Genomic DNA, 12,186 nt, shown 5'->3' with positions numbered 1-12,186 from the left:
GTAATAAATTAACTTTTTGGTTGACTACAGTTTCTGGAAAAATAGAACTAATAAGGAAGCGCATTCAAGACCAACAGGAACAGATTCAACAAATTAAAAGTACAGTGAATGAGTTAAAAGGGGAAAAACTACAAATTTCTAGCAACCTCCAGCGTCGTCAACAACTGGAGGATCAAAATGCAGAGTTATCAACTGAGCTCCAGGGTCTCTACAGAGACATTAAGGTGAGAAAGTGTTTGTTAATTTTTAGTGTCTTTCATTTTGTGTACACATAGAGGTCACTAATAATCGGGGCATCCTATAATAACATTTGCATTAATTCACACATTTCTGTGTTGTAGTTTTTCCCTCCAACATCATTTATATTAGTGCTAGCTACAGATGTTCCAAAAAGGTGCTTCCGAAGAAGCCAATGGAATACTGTTAGTTAAGCCATCCTTAGGAACTAAGTTCTTTTATTACTATCAAAGACTTGAAAGATGCTTATCTTTATGTTTCATATTTCGCAGTCTCGTGATAAAACAATTTGGTTTTTAGTGTTAGAGTCTTTATTTTAAACTAGGCCAGAGGGCAGTCATTTTTTTTAAGTGATTTTAAATTTACAAAAAATAAAACAATGTAAAATTACAGAAAAAAATAAACGTAATTATCCAAAATATTTTTTTTTAAACCTAAACTAATAACCCTATAAAAATAAAAAAGCCCCTCCAAAATAAAAACACCCCCTAGTCTAACACTAAACTACCAATAGCCCTTAAAAGGGCCCTTTGTAGGGCATTGCCCTAAAGTGATCAGCTCTTTTACCTAAATAAAGTACAAATTATTGCCTAAAAGTAACCTCTCCCACCCACACAACCCCCCAAAATAAACCTAAGTCTATAAAAACCTAAGCTACCCATTGCATTTTATGGGCATCCAGCTCTTTTGCTGGCCCTTAAAAAAGCCCTAATCTAAAAAAAAAAAAAATACCCAAAAAAAAAACAAAAAACCTAAGTCTAACCCCGAAATAGGTACTCGCTATTCCTGAAGTCCGACGGTGAAGGTCTTCTTCCAGGCGGCGACATCTTCATCAAGCATGGGGACATCTTCTGTCTTGATCCGGAGCGAAGGCGGTGCGGGGCGGAGGTGGCCGCAGAGCAGGAACAGCGGCCGTACAGACATCCGGCGTGGAGGATCCTCTTCATGCGATTTCTGCCATACACTGAAGATTTAATGCATGGTACCCCATTTAGGTACCTTGCATTCCTATTGGCTAAAATGTTGAAATCAGCCTATAGGATAAGAGCTACTGAAATCCTATTGGCTGATTTCAAAATGTCAGCCAATAGAAATGCAAGGTACCCCAATATAAATGGGGTACCTTGCATTCAATCTTCAGTGTGTGGCGGCGATCACATGAAGGGGATCCGCCAAGCTGGATGTCTGGACGACCGCTGCTCCTGCTCCATGGCCAACTTCGCTCCGCGTTGCCTTCGCTCCGGATGAAGAAAGAAGCTGTCCCCGCGCTGGATGAAGATGGAGCCGCCTGGAAGAAGACTTTCACCGCCGAACTTCAGGAACTGCAAGTACCTAATTGAGGGTTAGACTTTTTCCTTTCTTTTTTTGGTAGTCTCTTATGGAGGGTAGTACTCTTCAGAATGGGGCTGGAGTTTTAAGTAGTCCCGTCAGCCTCTCAGTGAGAGCATGGATGAAAATTAGAGTCCGGAGATGTAGGGAGAGTCTTTCTGCGAAACCAGCCCGACTCATATTAACAGCTCCATCAGTGTTGACGAGTTTCGCTGCCTGCTTTCTTCATTCAAGTCCATGTCAGAAGCGACGCTACTATGTGTCACACTTGAAGGGCCGTGTTCCCGTTCAACGGCGTAGATTCCGGTAGGATTGTTTCATATTATTTTCAATATGGAAATGTAATGTATGAAGAAGAGTCCCAGTGGGACTCCTTTTATCTTATGGAATCAAGGGTTAATATCTCCTGAGGAGGGTTATTGAACAGGGGCGGGACACTTTAATCATGTTTGTTATGCGATTCGGTCTGTGTAGTGTAGTAATGTGTAGTGATACTTGAGCTTGTGGCTTTTTCGGAACATCGGCCTCTATTGAAGGTTGCGCGGTCTTATGGACTGGCACGCTTTTTCTTGAACTGCAAGGTGCACCTTGTGACAAGGCGTGGTCACGCTCCTGTCCTCCATTTCTATATTACTGACCTAGTGGCGACGGAGAGATTCTGTTTCGCTAGAGTCTGGGTCATAAGAGGTGGTGAGTGCCCCAGCCATTGGGGGTGTAAAGGGTGTCATTTTTCTTTTTTGTCCATATTTATAATTTCCATGTTATGGAGGATTCTGATTTTTTTGAGACAGATGTCTCTGATTCAGATTCTACTTCTTGCGAAAGAATATGAAAGTGCCCGGGGGATCCATGCCCATCAGTTATGTTCTGAATGCTGCTTTAAGAGTCCTCTGCTCTCCGGAATCGGGGATCTTACAGTCCGCTGGGGATTCCGTATCCCGCAAGGCGCGCGCCCCAGCACCTTCCTGTGCTACACAAGCAGGTGTCCCAAACGCCGTTTATCCTTCTCCGGATAGTGGCTTGTTTCCTCCAGAGGTTACGGCACGGTTCCGCATGGCCATATGGACAGCGTTTACATTTTCCATATTGTCCGTGTTCTGGTAACCAGAGCTCGTCAGGCATTGGATCGTCTGGTTCAGATCAGCCCTCTGGGGATGCGATTTCCTCTGAAGCTTCAGGGGTTTAATCCTCTGGGCCAGGGTCGTTAGTTGCCCTGGCAGAGGGAAAGTCTTGCTTTTTGTTATAGACTGGCACGCCTTTGTGTTCTCTTGAGGCATATTTTGGCAATGCTAGAGGATCCCAGGCCTAATGGGTTGGTGGATCCTCGGTCTTCCGTTCCAGACGGCAAACAGGGTTAGACGACGGGGGATGAATCAATCTTCTTGTCGTATATTTCTTTTAAGTATCTTCTTCCAGTTCTGAGCTTTGGAATAATTGAATCTCTGACCAGCTGGTCCTGTCAGGTGTCCGTACTTCTGGGTGTTAACCTGCGGTTGTTGCCTTCTTTTATTTTCATCCGATTAGGATGTATTTTTATTTAATTTTGTAAGCTCATGTTGTTATACGTTTTTCCTTTGAAAATATTTTCTTCTCTGGAATGTGATACTAGCGATTTTGTGGTCGCATTGGCGTTTCTGCAGAAGTTATATGAAAATTTAGGACATGTTATGTCTGCCGTTTGTCTGTTTAAATTGTCTATCCCTTACGTGTTGCAACTTCCAGTGGCCTTGGACAGTAATTGGGTGCCCTACAAATCAGGTTGGTCTTGGTTGGGTTCTAGTTTCTGTCCCTGGAGGCCTATATCAGAGACGTGGTACCCGTTATACTTGGCTGGTCCGGTTGGGGTGCCGAGTGGCTCACTCTGGTTTTTGAGTTTCATTTTCTTGTTCCTGTTGCAAGTTATAGTTTTTCTAGATGCCAGGCTGGTCCTTGTTTATTCTTCTGGGGGGCATCAGAGGGGATTGTGCTCAGTCCTGCTTGTCCTATCCATGTTTATCGAGGGTTCCGAGGTTCGGATCCTGCTATGGTGTACTCTGTAGGCTCCTGTGTTCTTCAGGTGCTAGAGTTTTTTCTCCTTCCCAGAGTGGCTTGGGGGTTGCGGGTTTTCCATGGAAATCTGTGTTGCCGGTGGAGTTTACTCGTCTCCTCTTTTGAGGATTCCCTTGAGAACTCTGTTTTCCTTGATGACGGTATCTCTTCCTTTGGGTCAAGGTGATGTGGGCTTTTTGTCCCCTTTCCTTGAGGCTGGTCTTCTAGTCATCTGTTTCAGAAAGTTTGGGCCTTTTTGAGCTTTTTGCTTCTTCCGGGATTTCATCTGCTCCCATATTTTTGGGGCTTTGCAGATTATGTTGTCTCCTTTTTTCCCTGAGTATGCCCATGCTTAGGCGTTTTGGTTTTCCTTCCGCCAGGGGTTAGGATGCTTGTTCATCGTAGCTTATGGGAAGTTGATACTGGTTGGATCTTGGAGATTTTGGATATCTGCTCAATTTATTTTTCTAGGTTTGAGCTTTGTTCTCTTGTATGTTTTGCCTTAGTCTTTGGACTTAAGGAGGCCTACCATGGTAGCTGGGGCGTTCTTCATTGCCTAGCACCTTTTCTGTGGGGATTTTGTATCCCGCTGTTGGTGTCTTTATCGCACTCTGTATCTGGGCTACTTACGTGAGAATTCAGTGTCCAAGGTACCTTGGATATGATGTCCCACGATGGCTTAGTTGTGAACTTTTCTGCTTGAAAGCTGGAAGTCAAGAGTTCAAATTCAGCTCTAGCTATGTATAAATATCCTTACTGGGATTGCATTGCCTGTTGTGCAAGGTCTGCTCCGATTGAGTTAACCCTGGGGTTCCTCAGGGGATACTATTTTTTGTTCCTTGTCTTTGAGTGGACAGTTTGGTTCTGTATCCAGATCCCTTAGGACTGGTTCGGGACGGCCCAGTTTCCCATTGCGGGGACATCTTATGTTCCTATGGGAGGATTTTTCTCTTCTCAGAGATTTGGATATTCTGCTGGGCCGGCAGTGGTGGCCGGATGGTTCCTTCATTCGGTTTTTGACCCTTTGGGTCCTTATTCAGTTTTCCACTCCATATCTGTGAGCTGTTTTGTTTTCATTTACCCTTCCTTGGGGTGGACTTGGCATTCCACAGTATTTGCCCGGTGCTTGGAGGTCCTTTTCTTCCTCTGTTTAGTGGGTTTGTCCCTCCTGCCTTGTGTGCAGGTTGCCAGGTGTAGGGCTGGTTTCTTGCGACATGCCATTATTGTAGAGGTCTCCTTTGGGAGTGTCCTTAGTCTTTGGGAAGGGAGCTGCGTCTGGGTTCTGGAACCCAAGCTCTTTTTGGGGGGGCTGGATCCCTCCCCTTTCCTTCTTAAAGGTCTTGGTTTAGGGAATTTTTATTCCTTTTGTCTTTTCAGGCATTGCCAGTCGATTTGTGCTGGGTCCGTTGCCCAGAGTGAGGGTTAGGGATTTGTCTGATCTGTTGATCTTTGACCGCGAATCTGAGTTAGATCTTGTGAGCCTTCCTTAGGTGGGACTTTCCGCGGTGGATCCTTCCTCGGCAGGTAGTTTTTTCTTTAAGGGGTATATCCTCCCTTCCCTGCTTTTCTTGGGAAAGTGTTGATTTGCTTTTCTATAGACAGTCCTGTGCAGCTTCTAGCTTGATTAGCTAGGGTTGGTGACTTGTGTTGGCTTAAACCCTTTGCTGCAGGAAGTCTGGGGCTTCTACGGAGCATATTCAGTTATTCTGATGCTGGTTCGTCTTTCGGCTGCTCTATCCGGGGTGCGAGTCAGCACTCTGTGTTGGAGAGGGGTTCTTCCTTTATCCCTTTAGTTTCAGGGCTTGTCTTTGGTCCCTTGGACTCCATTTAGATTGGGGTCTTGGATTTTTCTCCCTTTGCTCTGCTAGTTTGGTGGAGTTTTTTGTTGATTATGCCCTGTCTTATCCTTGTTTACTCTCTTCTCTCTTCTCTTGGGGTTTTTTCTTTATTGCCCTAGTTCCTGTGTGTTTTCTGGGGGTCCTTGCGGACTTCCTTATCTGAGTCCCTTTTCTTCCTTTCAGGGAGACTTTGGATGTTTCCCCTCCTGGTCGGGGGTGAGTTTATTTGCAGGCTGAGAGCCTGCAGGATTTTGTCTCCTCAGAGGCTCTTGGGCTCGGTCGAGTCTAATGATTCTGAGTGGTCTCTATAAAGGGCCTTGCTGGTTCTTACTGATGGGCAGTTACTCGTGCCTTTTCCTTTTTGTGCTTCTGATGACGCAGTTTTTTTGTCGGAAGTTTGGGTGTATTTGGGCTATGGTGCCCTCAGAATGGGCCACCTTTTGTACCCGCCCATTTTGCATTCAGTGTCCTCTATAGCTTGGGTATTGTTTTCCCAAAAGTAATGAATGCAGCTGTGGAATCTCCCCGTTTATGAAGAAAAACTTAAATTATGCTTAACTGATAATTTTCTTTTCTTCAGACGAGGAGAGTCCACAGCTCCCCGCCCGCGTTTTTTATGTGGGGCGGCCGTAATTTTAGTTTTTGTTCTTCTGGCACCTTTTTCCACCCTAATATTTCTCCTACTGTTCCTTGTTCCCTCCGCAGAATGACTGGGTGATGAGGGAAGTTGTGGAGGTATTTAAGCCTTTGGCTGGGGTGTCTTTGCCTCCTCCTGGTGGCCAGGTTCTGTAGTTCCCAAAAGTAATGAATTTAGCTGTGAACTCTCCCTGTCTGAAGAAAAGAAAATTATCAGGTAAGCATAATTTAAGATTTTAAGGGCAATGTCCATACAAATGCCCCTTTAGGGGCAATGGGTATCTTAGGTTTTTTTAGACTTAGGTTTTTTTTATTTTGGGGGGGTTGTGTGGGTGGGGGGGTTTACTTTTAGGGGGTAATTGGTACTTTATTTAGGTAAAAGAGCTGATCACTTTAGGGCAATGTCCTGCAAAAGGCCCTTTTAAGGGCTATTGGTAGTTTACTGTTAGTGGGGGGTTTAGATTAGGGCTTTTTTTATTTTAATGGACAGCAAAATAGCTGATTGCCCTTTTAAGGGCAATGCCCATGCAAATGTCCCTTTAGGGGCAATGGGTAGCTGTTAGGGGGGACTTTGTAATTTTTGGGTAAAAGAGCTGTTTAACTTAGGGCAATGCCTTACAAAAGGCCCTTTTAATGGCGATTGGTAGTTTAGTGTTAGATTAGGGGGTGTTTTTTTATTTGGGGGGGGGCTTTTATAGGGGTATTAGTTAAGGTTTAAAAAAAATATTTTGGATAATTAAATTTATTTTTTTTCTGTAATTTTAGATTTCTTTATTTCTTTCATGTAATTGGCCATGAGCTAGTGATGTATGGGATATGCATTACTACCAGGAGGGGGCAAAGTTTCCCAAACCTCAAATGCCTATAAATACACCTCCCACCACATCCACAACTCAGTTTTACAAACTTTGCCTCCTATGGAGGTGGTGAAGTAAGTTTGTGCTTCATTTTTAAGATTTCTTCTATGATAAGCGCTGCTAAGCATTCTGAAGCCCAATTCCTCTGAGTACAGTGTTTGTCAGAGGGATGTGAAGAGAGTATCGCCTATTGATTTTGTGGTTTCTCTCACGGGAAATCATTTCAAGGGTTCTCTGTTATTAGTTGTAGGGATTCATCTCCTACCTCCCTTTTCAGATCGACGATATACTCTTATATAACATTACCTCTGCTGATAGTTTTCAATAATTGTTTGGCTATCTGCTATATGTGGATGGGTGTCTTTCGGCAAGTATGTATCATTGTTTAAGACACTCTCAGCTATAGTTTGGCGTTTTATGTATTAATATAAAGTTTGAAATATATGTATTTTACATGAGTCAGGTCTATGTATATTTCCCTTTGCAGTCTAAACAGTTTCAGTATAGGAATCATGTTGGGAAGTTTATTTAAACTTTTTTCTTACCTGGGGTTCAGTCTTTTTCTAATTTGACTTGTTTTTCCATTTTTTTCATGGGCAAATCTAGGCTCGCGAAAACGCAAAATGCTGGTTTTTATTGCGTCATTCTTGGTGCATTCTTTTGATGCCGCAAATTTCATAATTTCCTGCTTCTTTATTGGCGCTAGTTGTTTTGGCGCGGAATCACGTTTGTTATGACGCAAGTTGCGTCATTTTCTGGTGTTGGTTTTGCTCAAACATTTTTTAAATTTTGTGTAATGTGTCATTCTTGGTGCCAAATTTAGTTATTTTACCCCTCTCCCTCTATTGCTAGCTGTTTTCATGAATTTGAAAGCTATTATGCCTGCTTTTTTATTTTATTTATTTTTTGTTTAAAAAAATAACAAATCCTATCTTTGTTTTTCTATCTACTGAAACTGTTACATTGTGTAAATTGAATGTTTTGTCTAATGTTATTTTCTCTTACATGGTGTATCCAGTCCACGGATTCATCCTTACTTGTGGGATATTCTCAATCCCTACAGGAAGTGGCAAAGAGAGCACACAGCAGAGCTGTCCATATAGCTCCCCTCAGGCTCCGCCCCCCCAGTCATTCTCTTTGCCGCTCTAGCAAGTAGCATCTCCAGTTTGTGGTGTTAGATTTGTAGTTTTTATTTCTTCAATCAAGAGTTTGTTATTTTAAAATAGTGCCGGTTTGTACTATTTACTCTGAGGCAGAAAGTGATGAAGATTTCTGCTGAGAGGAAAAAGATTTTAGTATGTTGTAACTAAAATCCATTGCTTTTCCCACACAGGACTGTTGAGTACCGGAGAACTTCAGTTGGGGGGAACAGTTTGCAGGCTTAACTGCTTCAGGTATGCTCAGTCATTTTTTTCTAACAAGACCTGGTAATGCTAGAAGACTGACAGAAATCCCCATGGGGGAAGGTAAGCCATTTCTCTTGTTAAGTGTGTTCAGTCCACGGGTCATCCATTACTTATGGGATATATTCTCCTTCCCAACAGGAAGTTGCAAGAGGATCACCCAAGCAGAGCTGCTATATAGCTCCTCCCCTCACATGTCATACCCAGTCATTCTCTTGCAACCCTCAACAAAGAAGGAGGTCGCGAGAGGAGTTGGAGTTTTTTACTTAATTATTCTTCAATCAAAAGTTTATTTTAAATGGCACCGGAGTGTGCTGTTTTTTTATCTCAGGCAGTATTTAGAAGAAGAATCTGCCTGCGTTTTCTATGATCTTAGCAGACGTAACTAAGATCCACTGGCTGTTGTCGCACATTCTGAGGAGTGGGGTAACTTCAGGAAATGGGAATAACATGCGGGGTCCCCCGCAAATGAGGTATGTGCAGTACAATATTTTCTGGGAATGGAATTGACTAAGAAAACACTGCTGTTACCCATATGATGTAAGTACAGCCTTAAATGCAGTAGTAGCGACTGGTATCAGGCTGATAAGTGTATGCGCAGTTGAGTTATTTTCTAGGGACTAGAATTTGACTGAGAAAATACTGTTAATACTGAAATAATGTATAAGCCTTAACTGCAGTAGAAGCGACTGGTAGCAGCCTTAGTGATAACTTTGCATGACATTGAAAAAGTTTGTTTTTAAAACGTTTACTGGCATGTTATTCGTTTTGTGAGGTACTTTGGTGATAAATCTTTTTGGGCATGATTTTTTTCCATATGGCTAACGTATATTTCTGCATAGAAACCGTTATATCAGGTCTCCCACTGTTGTAATATGAGTGGGAGGGGCCTTTTTTAGCGCCTTGTTGCGCAGTTAAAATTCTAGCACAGTCTTCCTGCTTCTTCCTCCTTGATCCAGGACGTCTCTAGAGAGCTCAGGGGTCTTCAAAATTCATTTTTGAGGGAGGTAATCAGTCACAGCAGACCTGTGACAGTGTGTTTGACTGTGATAAAAGCGTTAAATCTTAAATTGATTGTCCGTTTTGGGTATTGAGGGGTTAATCATCATTTTGCTAATGGGTGCAATCCTCTGCTAATTTAATACATTTACTGTTAAAAATTGTTTGCTATAACTGAATTAGTTCATTGTTATTCAACTGTGTTTTTAAAAGCGCTGCAGCGTTTTTTATATTGCTTGTAAACTTATTGAAAGTAATTTCCAAGCTTGCTAGCTTCATTGCTAGTCTGTTTAAACATGTCTGATACAGAGGAATCTGCTTGTTCATTATGTTTAAAAGCCGATGTGGAGCCCAATAGAAATATGTGTACCAATTGTATTGATATTACTTTAAATAAAAGTCAGTCTTTACCGGTAAAGAAATTATCACCAGACAACGAGAGGGAAGTTATGCCGTCTAACTCTCCTCACGTGTCAGTACCTTCGCCTCCCGCTCAGGAGGTGCGTGAGATTGTGGCGCCAAGTACATCAAGGCCCTTACAAATCACTTTACATGATATGGCTAATGTTATGAAAGAAGTATTATCTAATCTGCCCGAGTTAAGAGGCAAGCGCGATAGCTCTGGGTTAAGGACAGAGCGCGCAGATGACACGAGAGCCATGTCTGATACTGCGTCACAATTTGCAGAACATGAGGACGGAGAGCTTCATTCTGTGGGTGACGGTTCTGATTCGGGGAGACCGGATTCAGAAATTTCAAATTTTAAATTTAAGCTTGAGAACCTCCTCGTGTTGCTAGGGGAGGTGTTAGCGGCTCTGAATGATTGTGACACGGTGGCAATCCCAGAGAAATTATGTAGGCTGGATAAATACTATGCGGTACCGGTGTGTACTGACGTTTTTCCTATACCGAAAAGGCTTATAGAGATTATTAGCAAGGAGTGGGATAGACCTGGTGTGCCCTTTTCCCCTCCTCCGATATTTATAAAAATGTTCCCTATAAACGCCGCCACACGAGACTTATGGCAGACGGTCCCTAAGGTGGAGGGAGCAGTTTCTACTTTAGCCAAGCGTACCACTATCCCGGTGGAGGATAGTTGTGCTTTCTCAGATCCAATGGATAAAAAATTAGAGGGTTACCTTAAGAAAATGTTTGTTCAACAAGGTTATATATTACAGCCCCTTGCATGCATTGCGCCTGTCACTGCTGCAGCGGCATTCTGGTTTGAGTCTCTGGAAGAGGCGATTCGCACAGCACCATTGGATGAGACTTTGAGCAGGCTTAGAACGCTTAAGCTAGCTAATGCGTTTGTTTCGGATGCCGTAGTGCATTTAACCAAACTTACGGTTAAGAATTCCGGATTCGCCATCCAGGCGCGCAGAGCGGTATGGCTTAAATCCTGGTCAGCAGATGTGACTTCTAAATCTAAACTACTGAATATTCCTTTCAAAGGGCAGACCTTATTCGGGCCCGGCTTGAAGGAAATTATTGCTGACATTACTGGTGGTAAGGGCCACACCCTTCCTCAGGACAGGGCCAAATCAAAGGCCAAACATTCTAATTTTCGTGCCTTTCGTAATTTCAAGGCAGGAGCAGCATCAACTTCCTCCGCTCCAAAACAGGAAGGAACTACTGCTCGTTACAGACAGGGTTGGAAAGGCAACCAGTCATGGAACAAGGGCAAGCAGGCCAGAAAGCCTACTTCCGCCCCTAAGACAGCATGAAGACAGGGCCCCCTTTCCGGAGACGGATCTAGTGGGGGGCAGACTTTCTCTCTTCGCCCAGGCTTGGGCAAGAGATGTCCAGGATCCCTGGACGTTGGAGATCATATCTCAGGGATACCTTTTGGACTTCAAAACTTCTCCTCCACAAGGGAGGTTTCATCTGTCAAGGTTATCAACAAACCTAGTAAAGAAAGAGGCATTTCTACAATGTGTACAAGACCTCTTAGTGATGGGAGTGATCCACCCAGTTCCGCGAACGGAGCAAGGGCAAGGTTTTTACTCAAATCTGTTTGTGGTTCCCAAAAAAGAGGGAACCTTCAGGCCAATCTTAGACCTAAAGATCTTAAACAAATTCCTAAGGGTTCCATCGTTCAAGATGGAAACCATTCGAACCATCCTACCCATGATCCAAGAGGGTCAGTATATGACCACAGTGGACTTAAAGGATGCCTACCTTCACATACCGATTCACAAAGATCATTATCGGTACCTAAGGTTTGCCTTTCTAGACAGGCATTACCAGTTTGTAGCTCTTCCCTTCGGGTTAGCTACGGCTCCGAGAATTTTTACAAAGGTTCTGGGCTCGCTTCTGGCGGTACTAAGACCGTGAGGCATAGCGGTGGCTCCGTACCTAGACGACATTCTGATACAAGCGTCAAGTTTTCAAAATGCAAAGTCTCATACAGAGATAGTTCTAGCATTTCTGAGGTCGCATGGGTGGAAAGTGAACATGGAAAAGAGTTCTCTGTTTCCACTCACAAGGGTTCCCTTCCTAGGGACTCTTATAGACTCTGTAGAGATGAAGATTTACCTGACGGAGTCCAGGTTATCAAAAATTATAAATGCTTGCCGTGTCCTTCATTCCATTCCAAGCCCATCAGTAGCTCAGTGCATGGAAGTAATCGGCTTAATGGTCGCGGCAATGGACATAGTGCCATTTGCGCGCCTGCATCTCAGACCGCTGCAATTATGCATGCTAAGTCAGTGGAATGGGGATTACTCAGATCCGTCCCCTTTACTGAATCTGGACCAGGAGACCAGAGATTCTCTTCTCTGGTGGTTGTCTCGGGTTCATCTGTCCAAAGGAATGACCTTTCGCAGACCAGATTGGACGATTGTAACAACAGATGCCAGC

The 12,186-nt window shown here is 43.4% G+C and overlaps 1 protein-coding gene across 1 annotated transcript in view; it reads left to right on the top strand.

The window, feature by feature from the left end:
* The window catches only part of RAD50 (RAD50 double strand break repair protein), a 917,823-nt gene that overhangs the window by 707,444 nt on the left and 198,193 nt on the right, over positions 1–12,186 (top strand). The window contains exon 15 of the mRNA XM_053719284.1: positions 31–224. Coding sequence (XP_053575259.1) covers positions 31–224 — 194 coding nt within the window. The remainder of the gene's footprint in view (positions 1–30; positions 225–12,186) is intronic.

This window comes from Bombina bombina, chromosome 6 (assembly GCF_027579735.1).
Source record: "Bombina bombina isolate aBomBom1 chromosome 6, aBomBom1.pri, whole genome shotgun sequence".
Lineage (NCBI taxonomy): Eukaryota > Metazoa > Chordata > Amphibia > Anura > Bombinatoridae > Bombina > Bombina bombina.
Note: the sequence above shows the minus strand (reverse complement) of the source record. Positions and strands in the feature narration are given on the sequence as shown.